This window comes from Astatotilapia calliptera, chromosome 23 (assembly GCF_964374335.1).
Source record: "Astatotilapia calliptera chromosome 23, fAstCal68.1, whole genome shotgun sequence".
NCBI lineage: Eukaryota > Metazoa > Chordata > Actinopteri > Cichliformes > Cichlidae > Astatotilapia > Astatotilapia calliptera.
In genome coordinates this window covers 43737514-43755690 of record NC_137443.1, presented here as the reverse complement: position 1 = coordinate 43755690, position 18177 = coordinate 43737514, and the positions used below count along the sequence as shown (strand labels likewise).

At 41.2% G+C, this 18177-nt stretch overlaps 3 protein-coding genes and 2 long non-coding RNA genes across 5 annotated transcripts in view; 1 reads left to right on the top strand and 4 right to left on the bottom strand.

The window, feature by feature from the left end:
- LOC113017716 (NACHT, LRR and PYD domains-containing protein 12-like) overlaps positions 1 to 18177 on the bottom strand; it is a 1242929-nt gene that overhangs the window by 568525 nt on the left and 656227 nt on the right. The window lies entirely within an intron of this gene.
- Positions 1 to 18177, bottom strand: part of LOC113017485 (NACHT, LRR and PYD domains-containing protein 12-like) — a 255890-nt gene that overhangs the window by 112406 nt on the left and 125307 nt on the right. The window lies entirely within an intron of this gene.
- On the bottom strand, positions 1717 to 4383 carry LOC145423998 (uncharacterized). The gene is made up of 2 exons (XR_013904946.1): positions 4254 to 4383; positions 1717 to 3917 (listed from the first exon to the last, which is right to left on the bottom strand). It is a non-coding gene; the product is annotated as an uncharacterized LOC145423998 (long non-coding RNA).
- Positions 3250 to 8099, top strand: LOC145423990 (uncharacterized). Its single transcript, XR_013904935.1, has 5 exons — positions 3250 to 3376; positions 3455 to 5499; positions 6647 to 6777; positions 7030 to 7364; positions 7507 to 8099. It is a non-coding gene; the product is annotated as an uncharacterized LOC145423990 (long non-coding RNA).
- LOC113016620 (uncharacterized) lies at positions 13109 to 16737 on the bottom strand. The gene is made up of 3 exons (XM_080296814.1): positions 15323 to 16737; positions 14776 to 15223; positions 13109 to 14340 (listed from the first exon to the last, which is right to left on the bottom strand). Exons 2-3 carry the CDS (start codon positions 14886 to 14888, stop codon positions 13359 to 13361), a joined length of 1095 nt encoding a protein of 364 aa, XP_080152940.1. The 5' UTR covers positions 14889 to 15223; positions 15323 to 16737; the 3' UTR covers positions 13109 to 13358.

Here is an 18177-nt window from a genome sequence, read left to right as displayed (position 1 = left end):
TGTACATTAATATGAATAGACATCTGACTATTTTACAGGATAGACAATATAAACATATTTAAAATTAAAGGAATTTGAAATGTACATTGTTTCACTGCTCCTCCCTAAACACAGAGGATGCTGGGACTTGTAGTTTTTACCTTGTGTGATATTTATGGCTGTGACACTAAATCACAGCATGAAAACTTCCTGCAAATATGTCACAGGCAATAAAAGTTTCACATTAAAGGTGAAGTTATTTTTCTGTCTCATGTTCAATAAACAGTGAGCTGGGAAAACTGAAGAACAGACTTCAGACGTTCCCTGCAGAGTTTCTGCTGCTCGGTCGTCTGCATGTTGCTGAGACTGAGCTGATGATGAAGCTGTGACGGGTTTATGGCACGTTTGGTTCTGGAGAAGAGTTTTACTGCCGGTGCAGGTGAAATGATCAGAGGTTACAGCCTCTGGTTAAAGTGGAGGCAGCGATCAGGACGGCTGAGCAGCAGAGGTCTCGAGGGTCCTAAAGTGTAAAAGCATCAGTGTTAGTAACACAAAGATGACAGAATGGGATCATCCACACAACACTAACATCTAAATCCACGGCAGGAACTCTTCCAGTGTCCTGAAAAATCTGTGTGCACGATGCTGAGATTAAAATCTGTCTGCTCATCTTAATGCAATATTTACTAAAGTCTGGTAGAAGTTTTACTGATTTCCAGTCCACTTAGAAGACGTGTGGATAGGTGGTGGGTTGTAGAGCAGACTGAAAGCTTTAAGTTCATCCTCTGATTAAAAACTCAGACCCACAGATACAGGAAGTATAACCCTGGTGTAAGAAAGGAAACAGCAACACGGCAGCCATCTTTTTCCTCCCATCATGACCAGTGTCCCAGCAGAAGCTGGGGTTTGTTAGATCCTGTTCGATCCAGAGGAAACAGGCTAAAAGAGTCGATCAGGGGGATCATGGTTTTATTATGTGCTCGTTATGATTGAAGCTCTGGTTGTGTGTTAGAGACAGAACCTGCAGATTCCTCCACTCTGCCTCCTCCTCTGCAGGAATCAGCCTCTTGGCTGGTTTTATTCACCAACGTGAATAAAATCATCAAACTAATCCAAGTTCATTGTGAAATGCCTGAAAATGGAGGAATAAATCTGTCAGTTACCGTATAAAGTTTGAGTTTGTCAGTGTTTTACACGGAGACGGTCATCAGAATGTTGAATGTTTAGCATGAATGTTCCACATCTGGAGAAACCTTCAAGATTAAAGCCAGTGAAAAGTGAAGAGTTTCTGCAGCAGCCGCACTTCCTGCAAATCTGTTCTTTCAAAATAAAGTGAAGAGTCTAAAATTATATTCACGACAGGTTTAAAGGTGAAGGTGGTCACATGGTTTTAGTGGAATGCCTACGTGGGCGCGTCTGAGTGATTTTGATTCAGATTCGTGCAGCGTGGAGCAGTAAACACTTGTTTTTGTTCATCTGGACTCATGAATGATTCCAGTTAGCACATTTCCAGCCAATGAAACGTAACTACAGATGAAGACAAACACATTTAAGCTGCCTGACTCTCGAGTGTGCACAGCAAAATCTCCAGTGTTAAATTAACACTGGAGAGTGTCTATATGGGTCCACACCTCTGAGTGTTAAATACAACACTGTTGAGTGTTAAATTAACACTTTTGACAGTGTTATATGTTTAAAAGTAACCTAGTCAGTTTTGAAGATTAACAAGATAAGAGATAAGATAAGATAGAACTTTATTAATCCCTCGGGTGGGTTCCTCTGGGAAATTCGATTTCCAAAAAAAGCACAGCAACGACCGAAGTTACAGTTACAGAATTGTTATATATATATATATAAATATATATATATATACACACGCACACACACACACACACACACACACACACACACACACACACACACATATATATAAATACAGAAACAAATATAAATAAAATATACAAAGGGGATAAATAGAATAAATAGGAATAAAAAATAAAAATACAAGTGAATTGCACATTTCAAGTCTTGAGTCTATTGCACTGTTGACTATTTACAAAAAGTATTGCACAAGGTATTGTACAGTGAGGTGAAGAGGCACTACAGCTTAGTTGTTCCCCCCTCCTTTGTCCTCCTGTTTCCCCTCCCTCTCCCCTCCAGAGAGGAGTTAAACAGTCTGATGGCGTGTGGGACAAAGGAGTTTTTAAGTCTGTTAGTTCTTGTCTTGGGGAGAAGCAACCTGTCACTGAACAGACTCTTCTGGTTGTTTATGGCCGTGTGCAGAGGATGTCTGGCATTGTCCATAATGTCCATCAGTTTCTTTAATGTCCTTTTCTCTGCCACTGTCACCAGAGTGTCCAGCTTCATGCCGACCACAGAGCTAGCCCTCCTGATCAATTTCTCCAGCCTGGAGAAATGGCTAACACTGAGCAGTGCTGATTTTCTAACACTGGAAAATAACTCAAAATGTTAGAAATATTCTACACCCCCCCCCCCTCCCCCCCACTGTGAACATGAATTGAATATTCAGAAGACATTTGTTTAAATAGTTCTACAAATCGGAGCTGTTGGTGTGTCCTTGGATTGTGTGGTAATAATATTAGAGCCTGCAATCTTTCTTACTGAATCTCTACTATGAGTCATGTTACCTGAGATTAATTCTATGTTTACCTGTCAGCCTGGACGAATGTGCTGTGTGAAGGAAATTAAATTAAATCAGATCTGAACTGCATACAGTTAAGGAACCTGTTCATATTTGATTGAAATATGAACCAGTGATTTTTTTTGATTGCTGATTCCAAGAGAGTCTTTGTGGAAATCCTGTTTGGCTTTTTGTTATTTTAATTGTCTTTTTCTGTTTTCCAGAACAGTTCTCCACAGTCGCTGTCCACATGGGTCAGTGGGACCAAGAAGCACTCTGCTAATGTGGGACTCTGACCAGCAACATCCAGCAAGACCCAGACAGCGTTTTCTATCTCCCAGCTGGAGTTTTTGTTTGTCTGTGACTAGGGATGGGTATCGAAAACCGGTTCTTGTGGAGAACCGGTTCCCACTGTTTCAATTCCTTGGAACTGTTTGCCATTTTTGCAAACGATTCCCTTATCAATTCCAGTCGCCCCGAATGACGTCACCACATTGCGGAGCATCATTTACCTGGCAGGAAACACGGCGCCTAAGCGGCTCAAACGCTCAAAAGTTTGATTATACTTTACGAGAACGGATGACAACAGGGGAACTTGCAATACTTGCAAAGTGGATATTTCATTTAAGGGAGGAAACACTACGAATATGCAAAAGCATTTGCTCACAAAACACGCGATGACCTTAAATGAATCTCGTGAATCTCAACCCAGCAGCAGCAGTAACGTTTGCACGTCCTCTCCCGTTAATGTGGCAGGTAAATAATCAACTAACAGTGCATATTATGTTAGCGCGATCTGCCTTATTACAAAACCTGCTATTACTGTGCATTTAGGTGACCATGATGAGAGAGACAGACAGAGTCTGGCTGGCTCAGGTGCTGGCAGTTGTTGCTGCAGTCTACCGGTGTCCTTTCAGGCCAGGATAGACGAAGCAGTGACTAAGTTTGTGGTAAAAGGTTTGCACCCATTTGCCACAGCAGATGCCCCTGATTTTCGGTAAGTGAATGTGTTTAATTGTAGGCAGGGTGTAATGGAGGAGGTCACTTTAAGAGGGATGGACTTGACCTCCTGACTATGAATGATGTAGATGATAAGGTGCTGACTCTATGAATCCACAATCTCAACAGGGTTGTCCGATAAGAACAGATGGCGTATCCACAAAATCCACTGCCACTCAGGTATCTGCCGTTCACTCATTTATTAACAAGAATCCGAAGCACACATCCATAATGTGAGTGAGGGGATTTAACAGGCTGTAAAATGCTATATGCCGTGTGGTGAGTGATGGTGTGGTTTCTGTTGGAAAGAACATAAAAGTCTTCCATAATTATGTGAACAGAGTGAATTAAATGTGTAATACAACAATACAAACAATACTGGATAGTGGAACATTCAACCAAAATAAGGGAGTGTCAACAAATGCTAATTTTACTATTTACATAAATCCTAACTAGGCACTTTACATCAGAGCTAACATGAGAAATTAGTGACGGTCCCTTAATGACCGCACGGCAGAGGCTGCTTCGCAGTAAACGGCAGTAACAATCGGTAAACAAAGTATGCGCCAAGGATTAAACAGGGGAGGATAATGGCCGCAGCAAAGAACAAACACGATAAAACACAGAAACTTACAGTCTCATGGACGCACACCGCTAACAGCATTAGAAGGAACGAAAATCCACACGGTGAGTAAACTCTGCTGACTCTTCCCACCTGCAGCTCCGACCGAACTCTCTGCGTCGACGTGTGCGTAGTGATGAGGTAGAATTGTGTCTTCTGATTGGCGAAGAGAATGGGTTGCCTCACCGCTCATTGGCTAAACGGCAGCAGTATGCTGATATCTTACTCCGCAGATGTGGCTCCGTTCATGAGTTCTGCGAACTGGCTGGCCTTTTGTACACAGGGACATTACTGGATATTCTTGTGTAATTGCTACAGATTAATTTATGTTATACTTTGTTATTGCTACAGAAGAATATTTATTTTATTATTTTACATTTACAATTTCTTTTCCTGGGGACCCTGTGACACCCCATTGAAGAGCCGTAGGCTGGATCTCTTAAGATCTCACTGCTGTGTTTGTAAGGCGATGTTACTCCTAAATTTATATCTTGTTCAAAGAGAAGCTATAAAACAAAGTTCTAAGCTAATCGACCTTAGTGTTCTCCTTTTTTAAAAAGAATAGATAAAGAATCGAATCGTTAAACAGAATCGAAAATGGAATCAAATCGTGAAAATCTTATCAATACCCACCCCTATCTGTGACTGGAGAGTCAGATTTTTGTTGAGCTTCACACTTGCAGAGGTAAGTCAGTTTGCAGAGATCCCTCCCACCCTGGCTTTTATGTCCTAGATTTCTTATCTGAAACAGTAATATTTCAGTGACTGCTGCTTATACCACACGTTAATACACGCTACTGATCCCTGATGGGAGAATCATCAATTTTGGCAACAAAGAAGCCTGGTGGATGTTTGTTTACAGTCTGATGATGGGACATCATGCTCTGCATCTTCAAAGTTTGCCTCCTCATTATTATTCATACCCAGTAATGTGAAGTATGCTCATATCTACTATAACTGAACCAACCTGGTGCTCTTCATTTATGGAGGCTGTTGAGTCTGAATGTTGTGTATCTCGTGTTCTCTGGGCTTTGTCCTCAGTCTTTTCGCAGGATCAGAAAACAAAACCAGGAGGCGCGTAAATGTTTCTTCTCCATGATGTTTCTTCAAATGTTTCTTCTGGATGATGATAAGACTGTGACACGGGATGCCACCTTTGGTCTTGTGATGAAGCAAAGGTCAGGAAGAAGTGGGATTAACTGGTACCCACATCTGAGAAGGATGTACAGGGGCACCTGCAGCCAAATCCAAGCTTCAGGTTAGTTGTAGTTGCAGAACGCTATAGACTGAGACAGCTGAGGCATCAAATGTTTGATTAAACGGATGAACAAGAGAAGTTTCTTCCCCATAATTATCACTTCTTTGTCACGGCGGGGTGCGCCGGTGTGTAATGGAAACAGGACCCAAAAGCAGATGAGGACGAGGAGTTGAAGGTTGAACAGAAAAAGTGATCCTTTATTAGATGACGGCAGAAGTAAACCAGGAAACCAAAGTAAACTGACAAGACACTAAGAAACAAAATACTAAACGGTACTGAGACCAAAAACTATGACTGAGGTGGAAATAAACAGGCTAAGACTATGACTAACGTGGAAATAACAGACGAAAACTAGACCTATGACTGAGGTGAGGTAAACAGACGACCCGACAATGACATGCAGAAAACAGAGGGCTTAAATACATACATGAGGTGATCAGGGGAAGTGGAGACACATGAGGAAACAGCTGACTGACATAAACCTAAATGACAGGACCAGGAGGAGGAAAGCTAAATACAATGAACAAAGAACACATGACACTGTCAGAATAAAACGGGAAATACTAAAACTAGACATGACAACACAACTTAACAGACCTAATACGTGAAGAATAATACAAGAACCCAAAACATAGAAAACCAAGGGAACAATAATAAATAACAGCTTAAACTAAAGCTAGATAGGAAATGACACAAAACTAATCACATATCAAAATGAGACAAATACAAAAATGAACTCAGAGCGCTGGGTCAGAGACCCAGCCTGTGACATTCTTAAAATCTGTAGCAACTTCAAGTCTGTCAGCATGCTGAGCATGCTCAGAATGTGACAATATATTTTTGTTCAATATTTAATTTCTTTCAGTTGCAATTGTTAAATGAAAAAATATATATATATATTCTTAATTTAGCAAACTAATTTATCAAAAAAAATATACATATATCTGTATTAGTTTTAATAAATTAATTTGACACCTGTATTGAAAATACCATATTGTATTCATACAGAATCAGTTTGGTATCATTGTTTGTCTGATTGTTGAAACTAAGAGCTGCTTTGATCTGTTAAGATCTAAAGTATCCAAAGTTGAGCTCTGATGTTTCTTCACCCCTGTGTGTGTGATATGTGATTCCTACATGCTGGCAGAGCAGAGCGGCAGTTTGTGCTCACAGATGGTGACGGTGTGGAGAGACGGTGGTGTTTCCTCAGAAGAACCAGCAGAGTCACTTGCTGACTGATGTTCGTCTGCACTGCACAGAGGAAATCAGCTGACCGAGGTTTGTCCAGTGACGTGTTATGAAATGTATATTTGTTTTATGCTTACAGTTATGTTTTTCTTGACAGAGGCTCTGCAGAGGTTAGACAAAGCAGAGAAAGAATGTGCTTTACATTTTACTGTGATTTATTGAGATATTTGTTGCCTGATGTTCAGCAGGAATGGAGAAATAGAATCAAAGGGAGATGTTTTTGCTGTTTTTGTAATGATGTAAGTAAATCTTCAATATTATTTATTTGCTTGGTTATATTAGGAGTGTTTCTGAGTGAGGGCGGAGGAGTCATCATCCAGGTAAAGTGACGTGGATCAGTGGATACACTTGTCTCCCCTTTAAAGGAGACGATCCAAGTCATCCTTAAATGTTAGTGCTTTCAAATACACAAACATTTTTAAAGGACAAAAATGAACATCCAACTTTGACTGTAATACAAAATAAATCTTTGCATGTGTGTTTTCAAACTCTCAGATGGGCAGCATATCAGTCTTGGACTGTCTAACCTGCCGGAGCAGCACTGAATGACCACCACACATGAGCATGTTCCTGCAACATTCAGCATCTGATCCTTCATCTGTGTGCTTCTGCTTTTGGTAAGTAGAGTTACCCAACTCCAGTATTTCTAAACACATGCCATCCATTTCTGACGGCCTGGTTACTTCCTGTCAGTTACTTTAGAAACCATGTGGTCACCTGACCTAACACTGTTTCTTCTTCTTCCCCTTAATGTTCAAGTGTCACGTGTCAAACAGCTGGAGAGGAAACTACACCAGTGTACTGGGATGTTTCACCAACACGTGCCAGATGCTGTTCCTTCATGGTGACATCACCAGAGACAGCCCCACCCACCTCAGGACCTCGCCATTGATCATGATGATTATAATGATGACAGCGAGCGGAACTAAGACTGTAAAAATCCACGACCAGAATGTTTCTTTCTAATTATGAATGAATACTGAGAGCCTCTTTCTGTGTTTTGTCTGTTTTGGGTTTTTACCTCATTTGTTACTAACAAAGTTCACAAACTCACACAGTTTACATTCTGTATGTTTCCATCTTTACCAGCCACACTCTAACTGCATTTAAGAAAATAATCCTTAGAAATCGTCCTTTTTCTCTTTTGTAATTGATGATAATTCAGTGAATATACTGCGCTGCTTCCTTCTATTGCGTCACACATTGCTTTAAGTTTTTCAGTGTCCAGTTATTTTTTACTGCTGTTTGAATTCTCTGTATGTTTGACCCTGTAGACTGTTTGATGGACTGCTTGTCTTCCTGTTTGTTACCGCCGCCTGTTTTTTAATAAAGATTTGGATTTCTGACTTCAACACAGCCTCTGCGTGTCCTCCCTTTGTGTCCTCTTCCTCTGTGAATGTGTTGCATGTGTCACAGATTCCTTTTATTAACAGCTTTCCCACAGTGAGTTGCATCAGCATTCATTCACAGCACATTTCAGAAGGATTCAGATTAATACAGTGATCTTACAGTCAGAATGATCCTGACAGAGTGCCACTGTAAATGATCTTTCATCAGGTACATTTCAAAGTTCAGTATTTCAAAGCAGGAGTTATGAAGAATCATGCTGGCATTAGGACTAATAATATGTACTTACAAAGTCAAAGTTTTTTAATTATGCTAGAATATTGGAAGACAATCAACTTTTAGTGTTTTCCGCATATTAATTATTCTGAAATAGAGACGTGACCCTAACTGTACAGAAGCACTAAACAACTGACAATCTAACAGACATCATTGGCCTGAGCCGTCATGCACAGTGAGTCTGATCCTTTGCTGTGAGAGTCTGACAAGCATGTTTCTGGTCAGTTTGGAAGAAATAATATCACAATGTTGATCTTTCTTTTTCAATATTCCTTCTCTTTTACAATATAAACTGTGATCAAAGGTACTTATGTTCACAGCATGTAATAATACTGACAGTCCAGGGCATTGTGGTCTGTTGAGCTAGGGTTAGGGTTAGCAATTCAGACATATGTAATCAATATTAAACGTCTCTGACGTGGGCCACTGTGTTGGGAAATCCATACCAGGCTGGAAGGAGTCAAGGTAGGTGAGCATCCACGAGAAGACACAGCAGATGCATCCTACTAATACTGACAGGACCAGGAGACTCCAGAAACCGAGCATCTTCTCTTCAGTGCCATCCTCTCCTGTCACCCTCTCTGCCCGCAGCTCTTTGAGTATGGGGTAGATAAGGGCGCAGAGAAACCCTTATTACTAATTTGTATTATAATTCAATTTTCATGAAATATTCATATTCAGTATCGGTCCTTTTATATTATAACCACGTATCCACCCAGGCTCATGGTGGGGCAGGGCTCTGTCCTGGGATGCTTGAGTACAAGGTAATGTACACCTGACCAGGTATCCAGTCTGTCAGAATTGTTTTCAATATTTGGTTCAAAAACATGAGTGACAACAAAAATCCAACTAGGATTCTTGCATATGATGAATGAAGTCTGTCTTTGACTGTATTGTCCAGCTGATCCATCAAACCCCCAGCAGGTGAACCTTATTCATGACATAACACGGCAACAATGTAAAAAATGAAACAGCAACAGTCTAAATGTAAAGTGCATTCTAAACTCCTCTTCAATAAATTATATGCAAAGAGTCATTCAGGACTGTAAAACGTGAACTACAGAACCCAGAGTCTTCATCATTAAATCTCTGGTTGCTTCGTTTTTCTATCCTATATCAGATACTTTAAGGTTAGGTTAGGTAAACTTGCATTCTCATGGTGAGGCAAAGTGCTTTATGTGTGTGTGTGCGTGTCATGAACGGCTATGAAAGGCCTATAATTAAAGAACAAAGTGGGGTTTGAGTTCGAGTTGCGGCAGACGGTCACTACTTGTAAATGGAACGCGGCCTTCCTGTGGCGGACAGCTAATAACAGGAATCGGACGCGGTCCACCCAAGTCCGCAGCAACCACCATAGCAACCGCCTAGCATGACCTTAAAAACATATTCGGTCTTCATAACTATCAAAAACATGAAATGATTTGCAAAGTGTGAAAGTGTTACAGCTGCAGAGAGCTATGGCGGTATCTTTGGAAGCTGTTTACATAGCTAATAATATACGATGTAACCATGGAGACAGTCAGTCACGTGAGCTAGCGGCGCATGTTTACTACAGTGAATAAGGTGATTGCATGCACAGCGTCCACACGCTGCAGAGGGTAAAGACATTACTTCAATATTGTTTTATATTGATGTATATTTGCCTTCTGTTGACCATCACCTCAGGTTCATCATCACAGTTTCAGCAGACAGATGCACACTGTCTAAATATGAACACATTCAAAAACTCATGTCTCAGAAATAAGCACAGCTGTTCATGTTTGTCATTAGAGTTTTATTTGTAAGAAAATTATGAGCTTCATATTGTGCATCAAATAAAAGAACATTTCACAACTCTAAGTCAACAGAAACAGGAAACAGAAATGTCTCTAATGTAGACATGTACAGTGTAGTGTAAGCATTAAAAGATCATAAAGGAAACACTAACATTCATGTGAAACTAACTGTAATAAAAAATGAGCAGGTGCTTTATAGATGTAAAAGAAAGAATCTGAAAACAACACTTTTTTGGTCTAAGTGATCAAAGTAGAAAACAGAACTGATGTTCAAGAACAAACCGTAGCTGCACTAATATTACACATCTCCATTGTTGTGGTGAACAGACATGTTGCTTTTAAAACCACATGCAGTGTGTGACCGTGACTGTTCACTGAGACCATGAACGCCACTTCGCTGAAGCCTTCGCCTTCTTCTTCTTCTTCTTCTAAATTGGAAGAAGAAGGAGCACGAGCTGCTTTGATCTACTGAAAGGAAAAAGCAGAACATCTGAGCTGAAACCATTAAGACAGGAACAATCATTCAATGCAGTGTCTCAGGTGGCTTAGCCTGTTACAACTGTTGATACAAGCTACACACACACACAGCCTTATGGGTACAGTAGTCTCCTGCTACACCTCCTTTTAGCTAAAGACATACTTCATAATGACTCACTCAGCTCACAAGAACAGGAATGCAGAGCATTATCAAACGTTAAAATGATACACATCTCTCACTTGTTCACTTACATTTAAACGAAACACATAATTGTAAACATCTCTAACAGCCTAAGCCAGCTTTGAATAGGGCCTGAATGGATAACTTCAGAGAATTACACATCCAATCTTACACGAGGTCTCACCGCTCGACCAGATCTGGTAACAGTCCCTGTTGGTGTGAGGTGGCTCCTATTTCTCCTTAGAAAACCTGTCTGTCTCTACCACATAAGATCTGGGAGCACTGGCAGGTCCAACTACTGCTCCAGTGGTTCCTTCAGTAGTAATCCACACCTTCTGTCCTGACTCTATGTCTGCGGTTGTAGTGTTTTGCCTGCTCACGCCTCCCCTCCTCATCCTTCTCGCGAAAAGCCTGTAGGTCGGGCCACTTTGGCACCAGCTTCGCAGCAGCTTGTGGCAGAGAGGTACGCAGGTGTCTCCCCATGAGCAACTGTGCCGGTGAGAGCCCATGTTCCAGTGGGGTGGCCCTGCACGCTAGCAGTGCTCTGCTGTAGTCACAGTCCTCTCAAGTCTTTAATGGTACGATCAGCGCGTTCTGCCTCCCCGTTGGCTTGGGGGTACCTGGGGCTGCTCGTTTCATGTGTGAACTGGTACTCTTTAGCAAAGTGCTTGAACTGTTCTGATGAAACTTGCGGCCTGTTGTCCGATACCACAGTCTCGGCAACTGCATGTCTTGCAAAGGCCTCTTTTATAGCATTAATAGTGACCTCTGCTGTTGTGTCTCTCAGTTCACCAAGTACCAACGACCAGATTTGGTGTGTGGTAGTAACAGGCAAATGAACTTTTTTTTTTAATGATTTGAATATATATGAATGCTTGTGCATAAATACACAAACAATACACATATGCTTTCATGCTTTCAATTGTGTCATTTACGTGATCTAGGTCAGCGGTCTCCAACCTTTTTTGCACCACCGACCGGTTTATGCCCGACAATATTTTCACGGACCGGCCTTTAAGGTGTCACGGATAAATACAACAAAATAAAACTAGTACCGGTACCGAAAAAGAAGATTTATTCATAACACACGTGAAAAGACCCAGGAAAACCGAGTTAATGATAAAAACGATAACAAAATAACGCTGAAAAGCGATAAAAACCCTGAAAACCAGACATTTCACACCTGAGCCTCAACTCTCGCGGCCCGGTACCAAACGACTCACGGACCGGTACCAGTCCGAGGCCCGGGGGTTGGGGACCGCTGTTCTAGGTAGCTCTGTTTTGGAAGTTCAGTTCAAGCTAGAAATGTGCTTTGGAGTTTGTATGTGTTTTGTCTCTAGGGGCCACCACATATATTTCTATTTACATTCAGGTGACAGCAATCCATGGATGGTTTCGACATGCAAGAGGATATTTTCCCCGGTGCCCAGCGGGAGAAGACACTGCTTGCGACGTCGATGAGGTCCTGTGGCCAGACCCCAACAGACGGCGGGATCCATGAGCCCACGTATGCACAATTGTCATGATTTTTTGTGTGTACAGTATAGTGTTTTTTCTATTACTGTATTATGTTTGTGTTTTGCTTTATCTGAATTGATGGTGCTGCAGTGGACAATATTGAGTAGGCCTATTTGCTTTTTTTGGTTGTTTGTGTCTCCTGAAAATGTGCCTTCAGAATAAACAATGACAATGAAAGACTGCAGTGTTTTATATGAAGTAGACTAGTGTGTCCCCCTGATCTGATCTGCATGTGATGCAAGTATGTGTCATTTTGTCAACAGAGTTACATCTTGACAGAGGAATGTTAGGTTTTGACAGCAGAGTTTCAGTTTGGCACAGATGTGAATGGTATATTTTGATGTGTCATGTTTACTTGTGTTTAGAGTTTTGGCACAATGAGCGACGTTTTGCAAAATGTGTTCAAGCAACGGGCAAAAACTGTAACATGTTTTTCACCAAAGATTTCAGCAATTATAAAAATTCAACTCAAGCTATTCAGCTATTAGCATTCACACTGCATTTTCTACAGGAAGTACATTTTATATACCAGTTTCAGTTCAAAGTGCATTAAAAATAATAAATAATTATTAAAAATAATACCATCAATATGTTACTGCAGTACACTTACTGGACTTGTGGAAGTATTTTGAGAACCATAAGAGATTCTTACAAATGTTTGAAAGAAAAAAAATCTTTAACATAGCTGGAGACTCGTGTAGAAATATGAATGAGTTTATAAAGTTTCTGTCATGGTGTGCTGTGACAGGCAGGTAGTAGGACCCAAACACAGGACTCTTACGTGGAATGAAACTTGAATCGGCAGCTTTTATTGCTGGAAACTCAGGTGGACTCAAGAAACTACAAACTAAGAAACAAGAACTAGGAAAACAAATCAGGAACTATGAACAAGAATCAAGTAAAGAACACGGAGGAGAAAAAACACCCAGCCCACTGAAAACTAAAGAAACCCCCAAAAACATGAAGAACAATCATTAAGGAACATATTTACATATTTAGAGTTACTGCAACACCAACACTGGGTCACAGCTTCAGTGTCAGTCGGTGACTTTTGGTCTGCAACAGCAGCAGAACAGACTTCTCAGTCTTTTGAAGAAGCCCTTTTTCTTCTTCTTGATCTGACGGTCTTCGGACTTCATGCTGGCTTCAGGTTCTGGAAAAGGTTCCTCAAAGGGAACATCAGGAACCGGCCCAATTTCAGAACAAGATCCGTTGATCATATGATCTTCACCTTCAACACAGGATTTGGACTCGCCATAGGGTTCCTCACAGGGAGCGTCGGGCTCTGCAACACTTTCTGACAGAGCTCCTTCGATCGTAAGGTCTCGAGTACTCAGACTGGATGCCCTTTCAGAAAGAAGTTCCTCACAGGGAACGTCGGGCTCTGCAACACTTTCTGACAGAGCTCCTTCGATCGTAAGGTCTCGAGTACTCAGACTGGATGCCCTTTCAGAAAGAAGTTCCTCACAGGGAACGTCGGGCTCTGCAACACTTTCTGACAGAGCTTCTTCGGCTGGTGGAACATTTGCCACTGAAAGGCCGTCAGAGGAGCGCTCACCATTTGTGCTCTTCACATCAGGACTTGAAGGGGGCTCAAAGATTTCACATATCCGGATCCTTGCTACATCAGCAATGGTCTTCAGCAACAGGGGTGCAAAGTTTGCAACTTGGATAGACAGAATTTCTTCAGGAAATTTCTGTCTAATCTCCGTCAGGATGCTGTCGACCAGATCGTCTCGGATAGAGCGGGTGAAGACGGCCTGTGTTTCCATCGCCGTGAGGCTCTTGGAGACACGATCTAAAGTGGCCTTGGTGACACTGGTGGAGAGGATACTTAGACTCTGGGAGGCCATGTTTAGGAGGGGACGAGGAGGAAGCTCCCAGAAGCCCTGGAGAACGCGGGGAACTACCTCGACCACTACCTCCTGCGCGGTGAGCAGTTTGCTGTTAGGCTGTTCCTGCTGCTTCTTTTTCAGGATTTCAACGTAATCCTTCACCGCGCTGAGGAATTTAGGTGCTCTGTAGAAAAACATGATAAGAGTTATCTGTTAAACATATTCAAAGCATCATTTAAATATTGAAACACTGTAGCTGGACTGTTAACCCTGTAACCACCTTTGTATCATACATGAGTTTCTGAGACCTCGATCTCATCAACATGATCAATACTTGCTATAATTTCTAAATGTTGTGGACAAAACTCTTTTTTAGTCTAAAGTTAACATTGTCGTTAACACAAAGTTGCCAAAAACACCCAGTGTATCAAATGTGATACAAAAAATAAATACACAATAAAAGTAAATCATACACAACATGACATAGCAAAGAACTCATGTGTGGCTTTTGTTTAAAGGGTTGATAAACATCTCAGTTCCAAAGAATCTGAATTTTCTGGCTGTTTTTTGATGGGTTGGGTCTTACAGGATTAATAACTGTATGTTACATGTGACTCACTGAAATTTAGGAGGTACGGCCTCTGGGAACTGAAGAAGCAACCTGGCTTCAAATTCAACGTCCCTCATTTTATTGCTGACGTTCACCGCCCACACCTGAAACAGAAAACACATTTACAGTGCGCTTATGTGTAAAGGTTATGTGCACGTAATGAAAAAAAAGTCTTGTGGGTTTTCTCGTCTTACCAGCCTTAGAAGAGGTTTGGCTTCCTCTTCGTCAAAATCCTCTAACTCAAACTCCCACAGCCTTCAAAAGAAAGCAAAGCAGAGGTTTTCTCTCAGCACTTACACGTCATCACAAACAGACTTTCAGGTGTGACAGTAACTCACTGCTCTCTGAGCGTCTCCCTGCTCTTCTCCACCAAAAGATCTCTCAGATCTTCAGCAGTGAGGTTCGGTGGAATTAGATCTTCCTGCTGAAGTCTGAGAAACTCCGTCATTATCGCAACCTAAAAGTAAAGGAGACATTTAATCACCACCACTCTCAGGTCCTCAGAAATGACCTGATATTTTCTGTCAGCTTTGGTTTGCATGAATCTGGGTCTAACCTGAGCCTTGTAGCCCGGAAGATACCAGCAGATCTTTACAGCTGTTTCATAAATCGGTGTGTTGAACAACACCTGTCAAAGAAATAGCAATTTAGTCATTGTTACTTAAAATGATTCTCAGTTTGTCAACTTTTAAAACGACATCAAATTCTTCAAATTACTGAAATGCAGTAAAAGCAAAAGCGTCACATACCCTGATAGGCTTATAGATTCCTTGACTCTTTTCCATTTAAACGTGTTCAAATCAAAGTCAGGAAGAAAAACGTCAACTGCTCTCCAACGATGGCGTACGGGGGATCTGGACCTGAAAATGCTCTCAGCTCGGTGGTCTCGCACAGATGAGCTCTTTTGACAGTCTGATGTTTATTTATGAATGCAGAATTTCTTGAGCAGTCACCATGGAAACTTGATGCAGCTTCATGTTGTTAAATTAAAAGTAAACACTGTGTATTTTGCACTACACTCCACTAAACTTATCATATAAGTAAATAAAGTGTGGGTTAGGTCCCTCCTGTGGAAAGAGCCACACAAACCGATGGATCAGAAAAGACAAAGTCAGCTACAGCATGCCTTTTCATATTATGTGCCTGCTTATCTCCATTTCTTTACAGTAGATGGGAACTTTTGCAGTAAAGCAATGGCTTACAAACAGTGGACTGTGGACTAATGCAGACATCTGAAGCCTGACAGCAGCTGGTATATACACAGCTTTGGACAAACTGGCCCTTTAAACAGCCCAGAGGAAGAAGAGACCTCTGCGTTATCAGTGCAGCCTAAAGCACAATAATAATAATACTATTAATATGATTTTTAGAGCAATAATGCCCCCAAATAATGAAGTCATTAATTACACATTCATCATGCTTCACAGGAGGTCAGGAGTGACCGATGAACGTGATGCTACATTAGAGTCTGTCCTATGAGTTCAGCAGGAGGAGGTGAACCCACAGCTGGGACCAGTTCTCTAGTGGGTCCAGTATCATACTTGTGTTCATCCTGGTCTGAACCTGGTCAGAAGAACTGACTTCACTTTTGAAAATTCAATACTTATAAAAGGTAACCCCAAACAGTCTACAACGGCTGTTTTCTGTCCACCGAAGCAAATTTGATTGACGAGGTTTTTGTACCTTCACTTCTCCAAAAAGCAAATAAAGAGATTAAACAAAGATTTACTGAACGACCGTCAGAATTCCCAGAGCTAACGTAGATCGCTTTATGCTCTTGAGTCAGGAGGGATAAGAAAAGTGACTGCAAACATTGTGGAACGATTCATAGCGTTTGATTGCTTGTGTGAATGTATTAAACAGGAAACCAGGAGCTGCAGAAACCCAGTAATGCTGAAGACGCATGCGTGTGCGTTTATTACAGGTTTTTCTGAATGCTTAAACCCTAACTGTGATTCTTACAGCACAATTCCTAAAACTATTGACACTTATAGCAAAACCACTCACTGAGTGTGCAAAACTAAAAGCACAAACACTGCTTTGCACTCAGTTTGCCATTTTGTAACACACACTTTGCAAACCTGTAGCTACAATCCACTGCACAGCACTCTTTTTGCAGAACTGTAAACACAACTCACTGCTTTGCACTCAATTTCCAAATGATCAACGCACTCCTAGCAAAACTATACACATTTATGGCCATTATTTACACTATTTTGTCAACTGTCTGGCACACTGCCACATGTGAAAGCTTTTTTAGATAATTAGTTCACTTTGCAATCAGCCTAAGCACTATGATACAGGTAAGCTCTGTGTGTGGAGTACAATGGAGGGAGCAGGAAGAGTGAGAGGAGGCCGAGGAAGAGGACGTGGAGGTGAAGAAGTAGGATGAAGAGGACGACAAGGACAAGGAGGAGCAAGAGGAGGACGAGGAGGGGGGAGAGGACGGGTAAGAAGAGTAAGAAATAGAATTGCTGATGACATCAGAGCTACAATAGTGGACCATGTCATCAACCGTGGAGTGACCCTGAGGGAAGCTGACCAACGTTTTTTTTGGTTTTTCTCAAACTTAAGTAACTGACACCTTTCATTGAACTACAGCAGAAACAGATTGGAAATGCCAAGTTATTCTAACACTAGTGGACTTGTTAAACAAAACATTTGTTTCACTTCTTTCTCAACATGCAGCACCATTAAGAACAGTGGACCAGCATAGTTGGTCTGCATGAGCACACTTACTGCAACAGTTGTACATGCTGAAACTGGTTGCTGGCAGCTGATGTGAAGAAATGTCTGGACACATCAAAAATTTTCTTTTTCATTTTCTTCCTCCCTTGGATAACATACACATGGCAAATAAAAACATGTAACTAGGGTGACGTGAAGTGTGTATCATCAGGTTTAACTCAAATATAATGAGGCTGTCCATCTGTGAAGTAATTGTTCCTTCAAAAACCACTGTGACAACAGATTTTATTTCATTCATTTGATGGTTTTCTATTCTGTATACTGGAACTTTTTACAGTTTTTCTCGATTGCTTAAACACTATAACCAGGCCTCTAAACTAAAATTTCAAAACCGTAACGCTATTGTTCAAAAAGCTCACCCATTTCCCTGAACTATAAACACTATTCCCTGCTTTGACACATGACTCAAATTTGGTGAACTGTTACTGCAAAACTCTACACACAAATACCTACATTTTACAGTGCTTACACCATGTAGTCATTTAGAAAGCACTAGCATGCAATAATGTTAACTTAAGTCAGCATAGCTTGAGCTCAATTAGCACACAATTAACCAGGTGGAAACACTAGGAGTCAAAATTTAGCACACACCAATCAGAACCTGCGATGGATAGATAAAAGGGCCAAAGTCAGCTCATTCAGGTTTGAAACAATGGATCCAAA

What these genes read in the sequence shown, in the direction of transcription:
- LOC113016620 (XM_080296814.1), bottom strand. Translation starts at nt 14,888, where the DNA reads ATGTGTTTTCTGTTTCAGGTGTGGGCGGTGAACGTCAGCAATAAAATG. An exon ending in GCCGTACCTCCTAAATTTCA is followed by an intron (nt 14,341 to 14,775) that starts GTGAGTCACATG and finishes GTTTTTCTACAG; the next exon opens with AGCACCTAAATTCCTCAGCG.